The sequence below is a fragment of the Dipteris shenzhenensis genome, chromosome 20 (genome assembly GCF_047967505.1).
Source record: "Dipteris shenzhenensis isolate YYH24624 ecotype China chromosome 20, Dip_SZ_1.0, whole genome shotgun sequence".
In the NCBI taxonomy this organism is placed as follows: Eukaryota; Viridiplantae; Streptophyta; class Polypodiopsida; order Gleicheniales; family Dipteridaceae; genus Dipteris; species Dipteris shenzhenensis.
In genome coordinates this window covers 47,830,778-47,852,541 of record NC_141615.1, presented here as the reverse complement: position 1 = coordinate 47,852,541, position 21,764 = coordinate 47,830,778, and the positions used below count along the sequence as shown (strand labels likewise).

At 44.0% G+C, this 21,764-nt stretch overlaps 1 protein-coding gene across 2 annotated transcripts; it reads left to right on the top strand.

Moving 5' to 3' along the window:
• The first annotated feature begins 229 nt into the window (after positions 1-229).
• Positions 230-18,754, top strand: TRA2 (Aldolase-type TIM barrel family protein). 2 transcript variants are annotated; one of them, XM_087391529.1, is made up of 8 exons: positions 230-330; positions 8,818-9,016; positions 9,368-9,539; positions 11,301-11,350; positions 17,013-17,313; positions 17,514-17,702; positions 17,822-18,004; positions 18,121-18,754. In XM_087391529.1, exons 2-8 carry the CDS (start codon positions 8,838-8,840, stop codon positions 18,361-18,363), a joined length of 1,317 nt encoding a protein of 438 aa, XP_087247655.1. In that variant the 5' UTR covers positions 230-330; positions 8,818-8,837; the 3' UTR covers positions 18,364-18,754. The 2 variants fall into 2 exon arrangements, with proteins under 2 accessions (XP_087247655.1, XP_087247656.1); XM_087391530.1 differs by having other exon boundaries at positions 268-330; positions 8,822-9,016.
• Positions 18,755-21,764: the final 3,010 nt, after the last annotated feature.

Sequence of the window (21,764 nt, the reverse complement as noted above, 5' to 3'; positions counted from 1 at the left end):
CTAGGACGTGGTCCCTGCAATGTCTCCGCCGCTCCTGCCCAACGTCCCCCCGAGAAAGGGCTCTAACAAACGACCTGTGAGAGAGAAAGACCTTCATCAAGAGAGGAGAAACGTGTAGTGTCCTTTCGAGACTCGAGGGGGGGGGAAATTGTTATGCTATATTTTAGAATTATGGGTATATGGTGGGTTAGTTGACGTGACCTGGAGGGTGACGGGGCGCCGCATCAGTCCACGTGATCAACTGTACCCTTTCTTCTTCTTCTTCTTCTTCAAAGCTCCCTCTCCATCTCCATCTCCTGCTTCATTTCGCTTCTCCAGATCTTCCCCCAGGTCAGTAACGCTTTCCCTCTCCTTATCTGATCGCTTCTCTCAAGTTTTTCGTCAATTTGTCCCTGTTCGTCACTCCTTCAAACCATCCCTGCAACCTTTCCAACCTTCTTTTCGTCGGGATCGTCTGCCCTTGACTTCCTCGACGTGTAGTAAGATCCTGCAATCCCCTTTTGAACTCTTTTCCGTTTCCCAAGGTCCACGAAAGTAAGCTTTCTCGCACGTAGTTACGGACTCGCGCTTCCATTTCCTTCCTCCTCTCCAAATTTTTTTCTTACAGCATCTCTTAAACCTCTTCCATTGGTTCCCCTTGGTCGTGGAAATACAGCTGGGCAATGGAGCGCATGAGAACTTAACAGCTCTCCCCTGTAGTTTGCACCTTAAGGTTGATAATCCATGTAAACTTAGTTTCAAGTGCCAACGGGTTCGTACTTGTCACCTCCTTTCCGTAATGAAAAAAATGTAAACTCCTGTTTGCAGAAGGTGATTTTTAACTTTGAGAAGTCAACCGTGGTGTTGGAATTGTACTGCTAGACGGACAGATGTGCTGGATCAATTTGGGCCGTCGTAACTGTTTTAGTCCGCCTCGCACGAACAGAAAGAGTAAATGCACAAAATTCACTTTTCACTTTGATTGGCAAAGACGTCGTAGTCTTGGTGGCCAGGGTTGCATAGTTTTGCAGAGCATCTTTATTGGGACGAGAAATTTACTGAAGCATACTGGCAGAGTAGCAGCGCAGAAGAACTTTTCTTGAATTTTATTTTCAAACTCCGCGTCAAAACCATCCCCTTTGTAGGCATTCATAAATATGAAGCTTCTTACTTCGCCCTACAATAGTGAAGAATTCCCCATTCATCCCTTACATTTACGGGGCTACCTCCTATAGTTTAGCAAAAACTGTAGTCTCAGAACTTCTTTCAAATTATTTACTTTTGTTTATTATTCTGCTGAATCATTTCACTTTTGTTAAACTTGCCACCCCACAATGCTTGAACTGATTCATCTCAAAACTCGTTTCAAATTTGTTATAATTTTGAAGAGACTTTCGTAGTCATCATTAATTTTATACAGCCAAATTAGTGAACCACAGCCAAAAAAAAACATTGTTCTCTTGTTGATACTCTATTATGTTTTATAAACTCTACTGCCCTTTGTATGCTATGTGGAAATATTGAAATGATGAATGAATCTATTGTCAATCTATCTTTACATGATATCTGAATGTTTTGAAATTAATTTTGGGATTAACAAAAACTTTTCATCTGAGATAATTTTAAGTCTTTTGTAGTGTTTGTAAGAGGGGGACTGGGCAGAAGTAGAAAGGGGCAGAATAGTGGGGGGGAGAGAGAGAGAGAGAGAGAGAGAGAGAGAGATGTATTACTGTCTTTGGGAGGCCTCGCGGGCCTGTGAGACAAAGTACAATCATAGAGTAACTCATACAAGCCACTGTGGGCTGAAGCAGAGGGCTCGCTAAGTGAGTAGTAAACTAAACTAAGCTCAAAGCTCAAAACTCAAAAACTAGTAGTCAGTCTCAGAGTCAAAACACTTAACTAGTGCCAAGGTGGCTCTCCCATGAGCTGTGAAAATATCTCATATCTATGTTTTTCGTGTCGTCTCTCGTTGTGCCAGGTGGTGCGGTCTCTATGATCTGTATTTCTGGTGGGTCATGTCGAGAGTGATGCCTCTGCTTGAGCGATCCCCTCCGAGTAGAGCTGTGATGGGCTGAACGAGACCCGCATCTGCCCGATGGCAATCTTGAAGGCATGTGAGGTTCGCCTGTCCTCCAGATATTGGGGGTTTGATAATCACTCCATCCTTTGATACTCTCAAGAAGTGGTTGCAGTAGTACTGGATCTTGGTGGGGAACTTTTGGACGCCCCATGTTTGTGACGTATGGAGTTGGAGTAGGTCCAATTGTATAGTACAATTGATGACATCATGTGGGACCAAGGGGATAGGGGCACCCAAGTTGTACTAAAAGATGGGGGCTGATGTTCCATCTGAATGCTCTGTCTGTCGAACCATTTGGATATGCGTGCATACCAGGTTGTGTGAACCCCACTTTCATCCAGTTGTATAGTTGACCCTAGTGCTTATGAGATTGAAAAAACTAGATTTTGGAATCTTTCGAAGCCCAGATGGCAGCTTATGCTCGGGTACTGATGAGAATATAAGCATAGCTTTGCTTACTAAGTTCTTCTTCTTCTTCTTCTTCTTTTCCTTCATTACTCATTTTTTAAAATTTCCTCTATTTTATTGCTTGTTCTATATAAATTTTTTAATTTTAGTGGGAGGGAGGGTAGAGAGTGGGAAACCCCCCCTCGGCGGCTATATATGCTCCTGCGCAAACCTAAATTGGGAATGCCAAACCCTGGCCGTTCCGGCCGTTCCCTGGCTGTTCCGCCACGTTCCCTAGCGTTCCTAAAATTGGGAACGTTCCTTGGCATTCCCGGGCGTTCTCGGTAGGCACTCCACCTGGGAACGGCGTTCTCACATTACTGAAAGACGGAACGCCGTTCCTTGGTAATTATGCTGGAAAGTCAACGCCTGCGAGCTCTTTGTGTCAATGAAATTGTGGGTACTTCCTTGTCCACTAACATGTGAACAATCGTGCCATTGATTTTACCTTTTGATTTGTGTGTCCAAGAATTTTTTGCACCATAAATGCATCTTGGGATGCATAGTACAGGTCTGGCTTTGGATACCAAACTGTGAAGTCAACACTGCATTTGGAATGTTTGGGGTACCTAGGGACCTGGAATTCATAGCTACCACTGATCTGAAAAGCAATAATATCAGTGAATCCGGATATTAAGTACAGATGTGAAGCTGACTTTGGGTTCAGTTTCCAAAGGAAGGCGGAACTATGTAGGCAGGTACTTGCGATGTGGGACGGTAGAGATTTGAAGAGAGCAACTCTGGACAGGTGTGACTTCATTCTAATTGGTGGGTTTTGTCAATCAGAGCAGACTGTCCCCTTAAAGACTGGTGCCAAGGCTCATTGTAAGAACAATAAAGAATCATTGTCGTCATGATCGTCGCATAGGCATTGTCTGCATGATGAGCATCACAGCGGCATATGGCATTTGCGTCTTAGCAGAGATTGTATGAATGGATGCTCAAGTATGTGTGGGTGTGTGGATTTGTATGTGTGAGAGCATACTTTTATACTATGGTCTACACCCACTGTTGGGCGCTGATGATGTTAGTGGGGATGCCATAGTAGCTAGTCCCTGCTATGCGTGATGGAGTTTATGGTTTTCAATCTTATGAGTGACTATTGTGAGATTGAAACTGCACTATGTTGTGTTTTTAGAGGATGAGTTTGGGAATGTTCCTGGATTCATCTAGGTATATGCTTCTGCCGTATTAGCGGACATGCAAATTTCACCTTGTGAAGTTTTCGTCCAAGTTGCGGCCTGCTAGTATTGCGATAATTCTTTCTATCTTAAATGCCGACAGAAACTCAGTACGAAGACTTTGTATAAATGGATGCTCAAGTATGTGTGGGTGTGTGGATTTGTATGTGTGAGATTATACTTTTATACTATGGTCTACACCCACTGTTGGGCGCTGATGACGTTAGTGGGGATGGCATAGTAGCTAGTCCTTGCTATGCGTGATGGAGTTTATGGTTTTCAATCTTATGAGTGACTATCGTGAGATTGAAACTGCACTATGTTGAGTTTGGGAATGTTCCTGGACTCATCTAGGTATATGCTTCTAGCTTTGGCACATGCCTAACATCATGAAGTATAAAATGTGTGCCATCAGAAAATGCAAGTTTCACATCTCCAATCCCTGCAATAGAGCATGCATAATTGTTTCCAAGATGCACAACACCGTGTAAACCACCATTATATGAGCAAAACCACTCCCTGTGTGGTGTCACATGAAAGGAAGCACCTGAATCAATGATCCAAGTGGTCATTTCACCGTCTTCTTCTGTGACCAAAGCATGTGCATCAAGTGATGAAACAAACAAAATGTCATCCTCACTCTCATGAGTGACTGCATTTACCTCTTCAATCTTCACACCACTATTACTACTCTCTACTTGTTGCTTGCCTTTATCATATTTGGCATCCTGATTGTTGTTGTTGCTCTTTTTCTGCTCCCTTTTCAGCTTAAAGCAATCTTTCTTCATGTGCCCCTTTTTGCCACAATGAAAACATTCAATATCCTTCTTAGGACGTGACTTACTGCGGGATCTGTTCCTTTGGCTGTCATTGCCTCTATTCTGAGGTCTTCCTCTTGTGTTAAGAGCAGTGGAAGACTTACTTGAAGAATTATTCTTCTTATTCATCTCCTCCATGAGAAGCTGACTCTCAACATCTGCATAAATAAGAATAGGATTTGGATTGCTCAAAGCTGTTCTGAAAATATCCCAACTCTCAGGAAGAGTGCAAAGCAAGAATGTTGCTTTAAACTCATCATCAATGTTGAATTTCTGATTTGCCAACTGCTTGATGATAGAGTTGAACTCATTGAGGTGCACACTCATAATTGTGCCCTCCTTCATCCTAAGATCCATGAGCTTCTTGAGCCAATAAACCTTGCTTGCTGCACTTTGTTGAGCATACAAATCTTCCAACCTTTTCTACATATCCCATGCAGTGTTCTCATTTTTAACATTAAATAGAAGCACATCTGAAATAGAAAGCATGATTGTAGAACGTGCCAATTCATCAACACTTTCCCAATCATCATCTGATATATTCTGCCATCAAGCTCAAGGAATGTTCTTGGAATATTCTGAATTCTTTGAGATTCCCTCTTCCATTGTGTCCCAAACTGAAAATTTCTTGCTTCAATGTGCAAGAGCAAGCCTTCCAATGCATAAAATTGCAAAAGCCCCAAATTTCTGTGCCTTATCGATTGCCACGTGTCACTTTCTGACAGGCTGAACCCTAAAAGTGATGATAACTCAGCACCATGAAGGCGAAATTCAACCAAACTTGGTAGACAGTGTCCCTTCAAGTAGGCAACTACTTTTATGATGTCAAATCAGCAGTAGAATGTGCGAAATCCACAGATCTGCAACTTGCCCTGTGGCTGGAAGCTGAAAATCAGCAAGAACTTCGCAACGGGAAGTCAAAATCCAACCAAACTTGGCAGGATTCCTCTACAAGTGTAGGCGACCAGATTTAGTACAAAAAACTGGAGGAAAAACCCCAAAATGACAGACGAAATTCAGCTCCTGTGTGGCTGAAAACTGTCGCCCAGCATAAACAGCACCATATCTGACCAAATGTGATCCAAATGAAGTCGCCCTGCTGTAGGAGGTGTAGCAATACCAAAAGCTCCAACTGGAAAGTGTCCTTGACCACTTTCTCGCTGTATTTCGCTTGCTACAGCCCAAAAACCAGTCAAAAATGTTGAAAAACAGCAAGTACACTCACCCAAAAGATGTCTCCAGCTAGGAGCACGAGAATAGAAGTGATTCCCGTGATGAACACGAAACAGCTGGGGCAGCGAGGGAGAGTGGCTGGACTGCGTGGGCAGCAAGAACAAGTGACTTCCTGCGATGGAAAGGTCACATAGTGCGAGGGGAGGCTAGGGAACGAGGAGAAGTTGGTGGGTAGGGAGGTTCTGATACCAATTGATGAGAGCAAGGAGCGGAAGCAAGAGGGAGATGGAGAAAGGTTATAGAGAAAAAGAGAGAACACAAGTTTGTGGGAAGCAAAAGTCCACGATGTGACTTCCCTTATTGCCTTTTATACAAAGAATAGATAAGGTGATGACGTGGCATTATAAGTACCACTTATACAAGGGATAGCACATTATGCCTTTATTCCCAACAGTGGCGAACGTACATGAACAAGCAAGGGCCAAGGTGTATGATGGAGAGGAGGAGAAAGTCTTACTTGCGTCACTGAAGAGTAAGGCAAGAGTAAACTGAGCAAAGGCAAGCTCAAAGAGGACAATGATTCTTCAAAGAATGATAAGTTTTCAGGCAGTGGAGACTAGAAAAAGAAGTGAGTTATTGTGATTGGACAAGAGTTCGGTTTCCACGAAGAGTTATTTGTTTGAACGAGAAATGGCATTGGTAGGAATAAGCAGAAATCTGGCTGCCTTCACCAGTGTAGTCAACCTTGCCTACAGATGCCCAGAATTGAAGTAGATAGGAAGATGTAGCCCTACCAAAGCGGGCATAAGCTAGGAGCATTTTCTTTTCAATCAAAAAGAGGGGAATGAAATGGTAAGGTATATAGTTGGTGTCCCTTCGTTTTACTTATAATCGGAGTTACATGCAGTATTATTGGTGGGAAGGTAGGATCCATGTGTATCTATCCCAATAAACTACTTCCCCAAAATCGCAATAAGTATGCAACTTTGATCAGAGAAGGCTATTCAAGATGTCAGACTCTATGGTCTGCAAAAACAAGAGACTGTCCCGTAGGCAGTCAATCTCTCTATGGTGGGAATCTTGGGAGTCAAATGGGCTTTTCAAAGCCTATTACCTTTATCCAACGCTGCTTTGCAATTCTTTTGCATGCTTGTTTAGGTGTTGTAATTCATGGATGCTGAGATGTAGTTTCTCCTCACTTTCTTTTGTATGTCCATGTTCTGTATGTTCATGCCTGATTTGATTAATGGAGGTTTATACATGGGTGATTTGAAGGTTGGTTGTTCTATACATAATCTTTGTGAAATCTTCAAATTTCTTTCTAATGAATCCATGAAAAATTCTATTGTAAGGGTTTGAAGTCTTAATTTTCAGAAGTGGTATGAAATTTATAGGGCTTTAGTCTTAAGTATTGGAGGAGGTTGTCACGGGGGTGTGAAATTCTAAGTACTTTAATGTACTACAAGACCGTGACAACTTTGGTTTAAAAAGTCCAAGCATGGGCTTAATAATGTGTAATTAAACGCGGCATGGTGCCTAGCACATAAGCGTAATTAATCCCTAGGCCCAAAGGCATTCCAAGGAATTAAAAGAGTGGTTGCTGAGAAATGATGATGTGGCATTTTTAATGGGGCCCTCTAGAGGGCCATGTACCTTCAGTGGCCCCCCTAGAGTTCCAGGTGGCTCTAGTGTCTTCTACATGCTCCTTTGCCATTCTTGGACCTTCTTGGACCTTCCTGGGCCTTCTAAACTTCACATGTGTGGTTTTCTCTCTCATCTTCTCCCTTTGTTGAGATTTTGGATTGGTTTTTCAGCCTCCTTCAGCTGAATTTCGTTTTTCTTCATAACTCCTCACCCGTTTGGATTCCTCGACTTCCGTTTGGTCCAATGGCTTCCCCTTTGCCTCCCCTTCGTAGTGATATGCTTTTCCCTCCGTGCGTTTGGTAGAAGGGGCAGAGTTGAGCACTTCTTTTGTTGGTCGAATATGCAAAAGTGGCTTTTTTTGGACCTTTTTGCTTCTACCGCCTCCTGGGCCCTCCTCTTGCAAAGCTACAGCTTTTTGTTGAATTTCGAGTGGTCCCAAGTGCTGGTTGACTGGTTTTTCTCAATTTTGGAGGACTTTTCGGCGATGAAACTTCTCCAAAACCTTTTCAATGCATTCCTCTCTGAAGCACGCTTCTTTTGAGCCCAAGAACTCCCATTTCTTCGCGATAGAAGTGCTTCTTTTCGCATTTTTCAGTGGAATTTTTGCTGGTCGGCTCTTATAAATGCTCTTTCTTCATGCTTTTGCACTCCTCTTTGGTTGAGAATGCAATTGGGCATTGGCTACTATGTCCTCTTGGCGATTGAGGACTTGGTTTGAGTTTTCAGGGCTTGGTGAGTTGTGATTTTGCTGCTCCAATTTCTTTTTGCCATAAGCTATTGATTGGCCTCGTGTGCCCCCTTTCTTGGCTCACAGGTGCCCATGCAGTGCTACATGAGTCATTCTTTGGTTGGGTACTTTGCTGATTTTATTTTGGAGCTTTGAAAAGCTTTGTGAATGCCATCTGGAAACCACTGAAAGAGAGTGTGATTGCATCTGGACAGCCAGTGGAATTGCTTTCGGAAAAGAGAATGCCTTTGGGTTGAGCCTATGGGTTAAGTGCACTTATGTGATGGTGTTCTATGCTTGAAAGCCTTGCGAAGGCTTAGTGAATTGGGGCTACGTGCTCAGTTGCAAGGAAGGTCTCCCAGATGCAACTTGTAATCATTTCACTGTGAAATATAAAGAAATACCGAAAAGGGTGCCACGGTGTTTGGGGCCAATCGGCTGCACTTGTCTATGTTTGTTGAGCAGGGGCATTCTAGCCTCCATCCCTTTTTCAGTGGTTTTGTTTGTGAACAAATGGGTAAATGCCAAATGGTGATCATGCAATGGTTAATGGTTGTGATATATGCTTTGTGAGCTGTAAATAAGTGCTGAAGTGATTAAAGGTTTAGTTCCACTGCCCTCTGAGTGATTAGAGGCCGGTTTCAGAGGTACTATGCTTTGTGTTTTGATTCAAGTGGTATTGGAGGAGGTACTCTGCTTTGTGTTTTGATTCAAGTGTTTTATCGCGTGTTCTTCTATTTGAATGGATGCTAATATTTTTCCTTACAGTCAGTGCATTGAAGTGGACAATGGCGTGCTTGCAAAATGGTAGTCTATGGACAGAAAGATGGGGGACTCAACAATGTGAAGTCGTTTGCAAAGCTACACGTGTCTGCAAGGGAGATATTGTTTTCTTCAAAAGACGGAACGAACACAAAACAATGCTGCTCTCCACATGTGGTCAAGACTATGGCTTCAAATGCTTAAGGCTAGTATCTTTTAAATACCGAGGATTTACAATCTATTTATGAGCTCAAATAAATCCCTGCTTTCCTGCCATGTTCGCTGCTTCTAATATTCTACTTCAGATTTTACCAATAATTATTTCATATGAAGCTCATGGTCTATAATACTTAAGTATAATAAGCAAGACAAGAAGGACTAAGTTAAGAACATAAGAGACATTGCTTATATAATCTTGAAAGGGGCATAACCTTCACCCTTGAATCATTTTACATTTTAGGAGATAAAATGCAAGAACTGAATGGCAAAATGATAAATGAATGTGCGTGACAGAGGCTTGCTTATGTGATGGCTGATGTGTGCAAGACTTTTGCAGGGTACGGTGTGCTATTCTAGAGAAGGAAACCAAGGTCTCAAAAAGGACGCTGTTACATGAGCTTTATGATGAGCAGAGGCAAAGCCCTTGGTATGATAATCTTCGGCGTCCTGTCACTGATTTGAAGCCCTTAATCGACAGTGGGGTTAGAGGTGTCACAAGTAACCCTACAGTACGTAGTCTATCTTCTCTGGATTTTCACAATATTGAGGATAAATTGTCTTTTGATAGTAGATATTTGGTATTTCTACAGGCTATTATTAGTCAGAGTGTGGACAATTGATGACAGAATAAAGTGACAATGCTTTAGCCAGTACTCATGCTAAACACAGACATGCACTGCCCTTTGTGCAGTCATATGCAATAAAAAGAAATTGAGCAGAAATATGGCCTTTGCAAAAGTTATTCTCACTTGCAACTTGATTGGATAACAAAGCGGGTGGAACCAGCAAGTGCTCTGTGAGCTACCCTGAGGTTGATCCCATGATCCGGGGGGTGTTAGAGGTAGCATGCCATTTGTTGTGGGTGTGCCTGCCTATGTGAGGTAGGAGGGGATGGATTCGGGGTTCTTTGAGAGGCCACGATGGAGGCGATGGCTGCGGACTAGGGCAGGGGGTGTGCGGGGCTGTTTTACACGCCCAGGGTTCTTGATACGCCGCCAGTGGGTACCATATATGCGCTGCCTAGGCACCTCAGTTTGTGGGCCAACCTGGCCCCAAACCCTGGTCGGTGACCCGATCAGCAGGTTGGGTTACACCCCACCTGGGTCAGTCAGTCCAGGCCCCTGGGCCAGCCAGGTTGGCTGGAGAAGGGGCCTATAAATAGGGCTCCTCTTCTCAAATTGTACCAACACTTGTTCGAAGTTTTTGCCTAGCATTTGAGGCATTTTCCCTGAGTTCTTGTGCAAACTTTTCTCTCTCCCTTCCTCACATTTCAGTTTGCAGTACTTGTACTCTCTTTTGCTGTCTCGATTCCACTGCACTCTCACAAAACCATAAAAATTCAAACTATAGGTGACTATCCTATATGACCATACCATTGTAAACGTCATACACTTTTCTCGCTATACTTCGCTTTAGGGCTCATCATAGCCTTCCTCCAGTCAAAAGGCCCCATCACAATCATTTACCAACAACTCATCCTCGCATATGTCAAGTGCCGTTCATGTGCTACAGCTGTGACCGTTGTAGGGAAATAATCATCTTGTAAGAGCGATTAGTGGGGATGTAAATTTGGGAAAGTGAGGAGACTGAAATAGATTGAATGTATACATGTATGTGGCGACAAATGTGGAAGAAAAACTATGTGAAGGAGTGTAATTGGCAATATAGAAGAACACAAAGTAATAAACAAATATATAAAAAGCTTGGCCTTAGCACTCCATCTTGCCTTTTTCTCTTTCTCAAAACAGGTGCAAATTCAGGATTTTGGGGTTTGGTGTGGAATTTGGGAGTAAACGAATTTAGATTGTGGCAAGTCTATTTAATGTTTTAATATTTTCTATTATGCGAGTATGATATAAGGCAGGGCAATTTAGTTTCCTTTTGTTCTCTTTTTTCTGTGAATTAATTTTTAACCCAAGGGAACGTTTTTCTTTTTATTTTCCAAAGAAGAAATGATAAGGAGTCTTTTAGAGAACTCATTCTTATTGCAAGCACCTCACATGCGTGATAGAACTTCTAGAAATAGACCATGGATAAACATTTAAGATTTGCAAAACTACACGTGTTAACATGAAGACAATTTCAAAACGTAAGTATTCATGTTGGTCAAAATGGTTATGTGAACATCCATAGTCTAACAAATTCAAAACCATTGATAAATAGTGGCTGACGTAGCTTTTTATTTCTATGGCAATTTGAAGGACTAGATGCCTGATTGTTGGTTCTATTTCAACCCTCCTATTCATTTTCTGTGATAATTTTTGGTACAGATCTTCCAAAAAGCAATCTCTTCATCAAATGCTTATGATGACCAATTCAGGTAATTAAGCGGAAGAGTTTCAGAAAGCACTTTTTGTAATTATTACTGTTCTTTTAAGTCATAGTGCTTTGTATTTCTTTTGTGAAGATTGAGTATTTCGTTCATTCTTGGATTCTTTTGATGCATGTTGCCAATATTAGGTATCATATACTTCATCAAATAGGAAGTAGTTTAACCAATAATGGCTCCTCTTTCTGCTCTGCGAGGCTGGACTATCTTCTAGGACCTAAAGTTGAGAAACTGAAATAAAGAGATGTGAGACCATAGCATTAATCAGCCATTCCTTGATATCCAATTTGCATGATATTCCATGATATCCAGTTTGCACTTATATATGCGGGCTAGGTCTGCAATGAAGGATTTTCACACTCCATATCACTGGATCAATGCACAAAGAGAGTACATGCCATTCCCTCATCAAGTTGCTTGTGGTGAAAACGATGAGGTACCTCTCGGAGACCATATGTAGCTCTATAGTGCATCCTTCAGGGTTCCTGCATCCTTCCCGACTCTGATCTTGTAAGTCCCTCCAAAGGCACTTCCTTCATGTATGTGATGACAGCATTGTCCTCAATAAAATATTCAGTGCAATCAATGTTGGAATGGTCACCTCCCTATCTGTAAGCCCCCATATGAGGAGAGCATGGGGGAGGGAGACCTAGGGCAGTACCCCAAGAGAGAAAGGGGCTGCCACATGGACAGCATCATGGCTGTTATGTGGGCAGCACATCTAGAGAAGACCCGGGACAGGTGGCGCAACTGTACAGAGCAGTACGGAGGGTGTGCAGACCCGGGACAGGTGGCGTGCAACTGTACGGGGCTGGATGAGGCCTATTGGAGCAGCAAAAGAGGTTGCCATGAGGCAGGGACCTGCCTTTATATAGGCTGGGCCCTTGCCTTGATTGGAGGGCCCCAAGGCCCTAGAAGAGTGGGCCCAAAAAGCCCCGGGTTGGAGCCTAATAGGGCTGGACAAGCCACAGGCTGGTCGGCCAGTTTGCTGCAGGCTGGTCGGTTTTTGTCAGCCCCCTTGGGGCCTATAAAAGGAGGGCCTCCAGCCCTCATTCAACATCACTTGCAGCAGCAGTTGGGGAGCAGACAGCAGCAGCACCTAGCCCATCCTTGGACCTACTCACAGGAGGAGAAGGAGGCTGACATAGGGCTGCAGACTGAGCTCAAGGTGCTGCCCACCTAGGCTGGCTTTCGGACAGCAAGGTGGAAGGGATCTAGACAAAGAGTCTACATATGCTCAAGGTGGAGCACGCGGGCTCAGAGATCTAGAAGTGTCAGGCTTGTAGAAGAAGGACCTTTTGCTATTGTATCCTGTCCTACTTTGAGGACAGACGGAAATATGTAGTGTTGCTTCTGTATTTGTTTCTGAGCGTTGTCTATTTACTGGCTTGCACATCTATGCACATAAGTTAAGGAAGTCTGTGATTCCACACCCCACATCACACTGTGCGAGCTCCTGGCATTACTATTAGTCTTCCGCTGTGCGTACTCTCTATTGGGTCATTTCTAACATGGTATCAGAGCCCAAGTAGGAGTCTCACAGGTGTGGGATCCTGAAGGCAGGGACCGCCGACCCTGATTCAGACGCTCTTGGGAATCGACTTTCACGACTGGAGGATTGTGCCCTTGCGAGAAGGAGGGTGACTCAGGTTCAGTCACGTGCGTTCAGAGTTCTGATTCAGACGCTCTTGGGAACGATTGGAGGATTGTGCCCTTGCGAGAAGGAGGGTGACAGTCATGTGCGTTCAGAGTTCTGGTCTACTAAAAATTTGAGATTGGTTGACTTTGCTTTGTGGTATAACAACAGAGATGTCGACCTCTACAGCCTCTTCAGCCCCTGCTCTCCCTTCCTCCTCCCCCATATTTCTCTCATTCACTATCCCTGACTTCGGAGAGTCTGGGAAACTAGACGGGACCAACTATTGGATCTGAAAGGTGAAAATCTAGAGCCATTTAGTGGCTCCGAAGTTGTGGAAGTTGACAACAGGAGTGGAGGCGAAGCCGGAGGACATGGTGGATAGGCAAGGGAAGATAGTCATGGCAGTAGACAAAGAGGAGCTTGAAGCTTGGGAAGACAGAGATGCCCATGCCTTGGCATTAATCATAGGGACTACGGCATACTCTGTTCTTTCACATATCCAGATGGCCGAGATGTTAGTAGAGGCGTGGGTCACTCTGAAGGATCTATACGAGACTGACAACACCTCTCGGATTTTGCTTCTTCAGCATCAACTCTACAATCATGATATGGAAGGAGGAGATACGGTACATAGCCACTTGACGAAGGTCACGGTGGTGAGGGATCAGCTGGCAGTAGTTGGTTAGAAGAGAGACTGATGCCATTTGGCCTTGATGGTATTGGGGAGACTACCTCGGAGTTTCAAGAGCTTTGTTACGACCGTGATAGCAGGACAAAGGACCAAACCTCTGACGTTTGAGGAGTTGGGTCCATTACTGCTACAAGAGGAAGCTCGGGAGAAGCTCTACAACGACAATAAAGACGATAGGGCGATGCTGGCGAAGGATTACGTTGATAAAGGAAAGAGCAAGCCTAATAGTGGCAAGTCCGAGAAAGACGACTCTGACGACGATGAGACTTCGAAGAGGAAGCAGAAGAAGAATTGCTTTACTTTGATACGGCAGGACATTTTGCAAAGGACTGCAGAAAGAAAAAGGCGGATTGGAAAAACAAAAAGGAGTCTGATTTAGATTCAGAGGGAGAAGCCAAAGCAAATGTGGTAATCAAAGAGTTGTTCCTGTGATGTTACTGAGGTCATATATGTTGACCAAGAAATCACAGTGAGGATGTCTGACATAGAGATGTGGGTCGATGAGGAGTCAGATGCCTTTGTGAAGGTGAAGGATAGCATCGAGCGCTTGGTACCTTCAAGGTGTGTGGCTGTTGATACCAACACGAGGGTGGATTCCATGGAGGGCCCAGGGGTCTCATGGTCAGATGGATGCTATACTTCAGAAGGGGACAGTACAGGATTACACAGGCTCTTGGTGGGTGCCTCGATGAGGTACAAGGTTTGCTCTCAGAGCAAACACACAAGTAGTACAACAGTCTGGTATGTACTTGATATTTTGCATTTGAGCCTTTATAGCATGCTGTGGAGAGACTCTGCTCTTCATTTTTCTCAGGAGATATGAGATTGGAAGGAATTGGCCTTCTTGGAAGGGAGAAGGGGAAGTATTGGTACTTCTTCAAATCTCGGACGCAGATTGCTAGAAGGTGATGGACAAAGAGTACTAAAGCTAGAAGAGTACCTGCTTGAGAACTCAGCGAGAGTTCATGGGCCAGGTTATCTGGAAATATTCATTGGTTGCAGACCTTGCCAAAGGAAGAACGGCTTTAAAGAGACCCTCACAGCATTTGAGCCTTTATAGCATGCTGTGGAGAGACTCTGCTCTTCATTTTTCTCAGGAGATACGAGATTGGAAGGAATTGGCCTTCTTCGAAGGCGGAAGGGGAAGTATTGGTGCTTCTTCAAATCTCGGACACAGATTGCTAGAAGGTGATGGACAAAGAGTATTGAAGCTAGAAGAGTACCTGCTTGAGAACTCAGCGAGAGTTCATGGTCCAGGTTATCTGGAAATATTCATTGGTTGCAGACCTTGCCAAAGGAAGGATGGGTTGAAAGAGACCCTTAGAGCATGGTGCCTGGAAGACTCTAGGTTGCTCACTCATTATGAGGGGGACAACTGGAAGATCATGACAGCTGGATTGCTCGAGTTCGAAGGCAGGAACGTGACAGAAGATGGTGGTGCCAAGAGGTGCTACCAAAGATGGACCTATGTATCAGGATGGTGTGCGGAAGCGGAACCAGACCTGGTGGAGTAGGAGCCACTGGATGAAAAGCTAGGAAAAGATTTCGACATCGAAAAGTTCCAGAGGACTACGACCAGGGAGTTACTGGAGCATTGTCATCGGCGTGTTGGATTGGGCCTGGATGTGTCGGTGAGGGGGTGTTGGAATGGTCACCTTCCCATTTGTAAGCCCCCATATGAGGAGAGCATGGGGGAGGGAGACCTAGGGCAGTACCCCACAGAAAAAGAGAGAAAGGGGCTGCCACATGGACAGCATCATGGCTGTCATGTGGGCAGCACATCTAGAGAAGACTCGGGACAGGTGGCGCAACTGTACAGAGCAGTACGGAGGGTATGCAGACCCGGGACAGGTGGCACGCAACTGTACGGAACAGTACGGGGCTGGATGAGGCCTATTGGAGGAGCAAAAGAGGCTGCTATGAGGCAGGGACCTGCCTTTATATAGGCTGGGCCCTTGCCTTGATTGGAGGGCCAAGGCCCTAGAAGAGTGGGCCCAAAAAGCCCCGGGTTGTGAGCCCTAATAGGGCTGGACCATGGTCGGCCAGTTTGCTGCAGGTTGGTCGGTTTTTGTCAGCCCCCGTGGGGCCTATAAAAGGAGGGCCTCCAGCCCTCATTCAATGTCACTTGCAGCAGCAGTTGGGGAGCAGACAGCAGCAGCACCTAGCCCATCCTTGGACCTACACGCAGGAGGAGGAGGAGGCTGACATAGGGCTGCAGACTGAGCTCAAGGTGCTGCCCACCTAGGCTGGCTTCCGGACAGCAAGGTGGAAGGGATCTAGACAGAGAGTCTACATATACTCAAGGTGGAGCACGCGGGCTCAGAGATCTAGAAGTGTCAGGCTTGTAGTGGAAGGACCTTCTGGTATTGTATCCTGTCCTACTTTGAGGATGGACGGAAATATAAATTGTTGCTTCTATATTTGTTTCTGAGTGTTGTCTATTTACTGGCTTGTACATCTATGCACATAAGTTAAGAAGTCTGTGATTCCACACCCCACATCACACTGTGTGAGCTCCTGGGCATTACTATCAGCCTTCCGCTGTGCGTACCCTCTGTTGGGTCATTTCCAACAATCAATGCTTTCCTTCACCTTCACAAAGGCTTCTGGTTCCTTTGCACATTAGACCATTTCTCAATGTCAGACATTAATACAATTTCACCTGGGTCTGCATACGTGATATCGTCAACACTGAGTCATTACCAAAAGAGTTTTTCTCTTTCCACAGTTGTTATGATGTTTACTGTTGGTGTTGACTCTTTTGACTCGTGCTTGGACGACTCCTTGATCCTTCTTCTTTACAGTCTCTTACATAGTGTCCAGGCTTGTCATAGTAGAAGCATGTCATCTTTTTCTTGCCTCCACCTCCAGAAGAGTCATCGTCCTGGGCAGGTTTGTTGTCACTCTTCTGTTTGTTGGCCTTGCCTTTTCCAGGCTTGCCCAATTCCCAGCCTTTATCTTTGGCATGAGCGATCAAGGCTCACCCTTGCCCAAGGCTGAGCAATCAAAACTGTCCCTGCCATCCTCTGCAGCCTGAGAACCAGCCAAATGGGCAGCACGCCTTGCTGCCACTATCCTATATGGGGGTGTTACAGGTGAGCATCTAGATCTAGGTGGATCTCCAGAGGGTATGGCATTAATTTCCCTCCCTCTCTCTCCCTTCTCCCCTACTCTCTCTTTCCAGTCTTTCCCCTCCATCTCTTTCTTACCTTTGTTTGTCAGAGAATTTTCATTTGTAAGGTTCCAATACTCTAGCCTGATGAAGGATACTTGTATTGCGTAATGTAGCTAACAAACATTCAACTTTGTGCTTCACTTTATAGGCAACTCATTGAAGAAGGGAAAACTACAGAAGATGCGTACTGGGGCTTGGTTGTGAAAGATATTCAGGATGCGTGTAAACTTTTCCAGGGCATATTTGAAGAAAGTAAGGGTGAAGATGGATATGTGTCAGTGGAAGTGTCACCAAGGCTTGCACATGAGACAGATGAGACTATTGAAGCAGCAAAATGGTTGCATAGTATAGTAAATCAGCCTAACGTCCACATTAAAATCCCAGCGACGGCAGAATGTGTTCCTGCTATCAAGAACGTTATCTCCTTGGGAATCAATGTCAATGTTACAGTAAGTTGATTTCGATGTTAACTGTCAATATGGTACTAAAGTGATACATGTTTTTTTGATTCTGTTTTTGAGCTGTTTTAAAATGTGACTACGAAACATGAAGTCTCTTGTCCTGGAGATTTTGGTTTCATTATTATTATGTGGTGCAATACATTTCCCCATCTGTTTAAGGCAGTCTTGTGTGCATGCATGGAATCCAGCTTATATTCTCATTGCAAAGGTATGAGGCTGTTATGGAAGCGTATCTTGAAGGATTGGAAGCTTCAAAGCAATTGGATCTGTCAGGAATAGCCAGTGTTGCCTCTTTTTTTGTAAGTCGGGTTGACACTTTGATTGACAAAAGGCTAGAGGAAATTGGATCTGAGGAAGCTCTTGCCCTAAGAGGAAAGGTTTGTTGTCCTTACTCTCGAACTTTTGAACCATGCTCATTTCCAGGACACTGATGAATAATGTACTAGGTGTCGTGGGAAGATCTCAATTGAAACAGTGGTCTGTCTGATTCGTGTAGGCTGCCATAGCCCAAGCTGCTCTAGCCTATAAGCTCTATCAAGAAAAATTTTCTGGCTCACGGTGGGAAGCTCTCAAATCACGCGGAGCAAGAAAACAACGCTTACTATGGGCTTCAACGAGTGTTAAAAACCCAGCATACTCTGACACACTATATGTTTCCCCTCTTATTGGTCCTGACACAGTGAGTAAATAAAGCAATGATTCCCCTTTCCTTTGTTGAAACCTGTTTGATTTTCTGGTCTGCTTGGAACTCTTCAGATTTTCCAGATGTCTAACGTAGTTATTTGGAATTTTCAGGTGTCAACCATGCCTGATGCTGCACTTGAGGCTTTCTTGCACCATGGAAAAGTCTCAAGGACTATTGATATAAACTTTGTGGAAGCTCAGAAAGTCTATGACAAAATTGAGGAGTTGGGTATTCATTGGGCAGATGTTGGGTCTTTGTTAGAAATAGATGGAGTCGAGTCTTTTAAAAAGAGCTTTGATGATCTTCTTGTGAGCTTGGAGAACAAAGCTGCAGTGCTTTTGAAGAAGTCATGAATTGTGGGAAACTCATTGTTACAGTAGTATGATTTACCATACTGAAGCTTTCCTTACGAGGAGAATCAGACATGTGAGGTTCTTGATTCAATAACTCTTGGGCCAATCACGGTTTCTCTCTAGGGGATGGTTGTAGTCTGCTCCTTGTATGTAGGCCATGCATCTGTCTCACTGTTAGTTAGCCATACAGCAGCAAACCCTGGGAGGCTCAATCACGTAACCTGCATCGAGAGTGCATTACTTACATGTGCTACTAGCCTGCTTTAAAGGCGTGCACAATAATAATAAATGATACTTGTACTGAAAAGAGACAAACTGCTCGTTGCCTAAACTCTGGATTGACTGTATTTATTTGTTTCAGCTTTTTATTAATGACAGATTTGTTTATTAACTAGGTTCTACAGTGAATAGTGTTGAGCCTGGCAAAAGAGTTCTTCCCATTGTTTGGTGTCAAGAACACTCTTACTTATTATTGTCGTCAATTATGTTCTATTTGAAAAAAAAAAAAGTTATATTTCCGAGTGCGTTTCATAATATCTGCAAGCAATGGCTAGAGCATGTATACAATCTCACAAGAAATTCAATCAAATGTCCTACGAACCTTGCTGTGTGGCTTGTATAATATTAACAAAGGTGTTTGCAACAACTTGCTTCTTGAATGTCAATCTTACACATACCAATGAATCACATTTGCATACAAGCAAGTACTTCCTGGATGCACCCACAACACCCATGTGTAACCCTATAATGCCATCTTCAATGTCTCTTTACCCCTTTGACTCAGATCCTTGAAGTCTCAATAGAGACTCTTCGCCTATCTGCTTCCCTCTAAGATGCATTACAAGTAGTGCCAAGTTGCTCAAATATGGTGATTTAAAAGGGTTTCCCCTCTAAATTGAAAGAGGGTAAAACAAGGTGATTTGTGTAGTAGAGAATGGTAAGAATATGCATCACACATATTGGGGAACCCTTGGACCATGTAGCCCACAAGTCGATATAGGTGAAATAAGTATGAAATATATATGCAGTCTTTGGAGAAGATTGGTATCGGATGGGGATAATATTTTGTAATGCATGGAATGTTTGAGATACTTGAGCAATATTTTATGACAAAGTACGAAGAGGCGTTGTATCGGTGACAATTTCAAAGCAAGGGTGTTATATGAATGATTTGAGAGTCCAATAGTTGGGTTGGCGCATCTTTGTAGGCCAAGAAGATTTGGTTTTAACCTTGGAAAACACAAAGTAGAAGCCCAAGTGGTTGCTGATTAAAAATAACAATCCATGTCTGCTTGGCAAAATGCACTACACTAAGTTGTCGTTGTAGGTTGACTGTTGCACCGCTTAAACCCTGAGTGAGCTCGTGGCAGACGCTCCAACGTCTCAGATGACATTGATTTGCACGATGCTCCACAAGCGAACTACGGTCAGCATTAGAGTCAGAGCTTACGATTCGATGGACATGGCTTGGATGCTGTATCCCTGGCTTGTCTTGAGAGGGACTTGCGCGAAATTAACGATAGCACAAACTCATATTCGGATGGAACCTTTCCCATAAACAACATGAAGAATCTGCAGTCGAGTAGGCAAATGTACTTTTTGCTAAGTCTAGCAGGCTGAATATCGACCTTAGCTTAGACGGGAGCAATGAAGTAGCACAAGCTACTCACTGTTTGGACTAGTCTATCCTTAGGCTTCCCTACTAGTCTATCCTTAGGCTTTGTACTGTGTAGCTCATTGACAGCCATTGTGCTAACACTATGCGGACTGGATTAGCTCCATTGGCAGCCATTGTGCTAACAGTATTTGGACTGGATTGAGAGCATCAGTATCCACTTCTTGACCATTGAGAAGTGGGCAGCTCCTAGCAAAATGGCCTGACTGCTTGCAATTGTAGCATGCGTCAGGGAAGCTCTCAATCCTGACCATGACAACAATTTCTCATCCATTGGGATTGACAAGGTCCAGCTGAGTTGGAGGCTTCCCACAGGATGCATACCTTAGATTGTGTCCGAGGGATGTAAAGCACTCTGCCAAGTGTGCTTGCAATGGCATCAAGCTCGTCAACCAACAGCTCACTAATACTAGGAAACCTAGGATTGAGGATTTTGTCCCTACACTATGTAAGCCGTCTATTTTGTCCAATTGATTTCAGTATATTTAATCTAAGCTTCCTGATTGGTTTCTTTTGACGTTTAAGGTCGTATTTGAGCTCTTGAAAGAGTTTGAATGGCTCCTCCAACATGTCTATTCGCGCAATCGATTTCCACCGCCAAATTCCTCCCAAGCTTAGTCTTAGTCGAATCTGTAAAAAAAGGTTGTCTTGGGTATGATGGAAGGCAACTCATTGGCCCAGCATCAAGGCTACACAGTAAATTCTACTCCCTCGTCACATTGATCCTGCCATGGGCTTCAAGGGGTTTGTGAAAGGTGGTCTCGCCTTGCAATTTCATAGCATGCAATTGACTTGAGCGATTGCGTCTTTGCCTTGTATTCAGTATACAGTAAGTAATGCTGCAAAATTGTTCAATTGTCCTAATTGCAATTTCATAGCATCGATTGCGTCTTTGCCTTGTATTCAACGCTGCAAAATTGTCCAATTACCCTAATTGTAGAAAACAACTCAACGTGTCACTCCACGTCTGCTACTAACGCTTGCTGGGGGCAGGCATTGGCTAAGGAGGCGACCATGATGAGCTTGGTGGCAAGGATAGCACATTCGCGGAGTGAGTGAGGCCGACCCGAGATGGGCTTCCATCAAGATTTCAGCATGAAGAATGGTTGGCACTCGGATCCATCGCTAGAATATATCTGCATTGATCAAGTCTCCCACATGCGTGCAATCTTCGACAAAAATTTAGCAGGTAAACTGAAGCAAACAATTTGCCCAAACGGAGGGCGTAAATCAGTAACAATGCATTGGCTGTGAGATTCTATTCATGGAGCTGCCGCCGGCAGGCAGTATGGTTGACGCCCTGATATCTCTGAAAATCTGGAAGCGTTGAAAAAGGCCATCCCTTCAGAAGTAACGGAATGTTGCTTCTATCTTCAAAATTTCCCGAGTTTCGAGAATCGAACTTTTTCTTTGGAAATTTTTGGCCTGCCATTCGAGTGGTAGCCTTATTGATTGTGGGTGAGCTTGGAAAAGTGAAAATCCCTCGTTCCCTCTCTCTCTAATTTCCACGTTCCCTCTTTCTCTCTTTCTATTTCAAGGCAAGGCCCCTCTCTCTCTTCTCTCTCTCCTTGGAGCACATCCCAATCCCCCCCCCCTCTCTCTCTCTCTCTCTCTCTCTCTTCCAAGCTTCGCATATGAGGTAGGCCTTATGAATGCTTTATGAGCATTGATCTTGTTTAAGGATGGTTACACACTAGCCCACCCGTGGGCATGCCCAAGACTAATC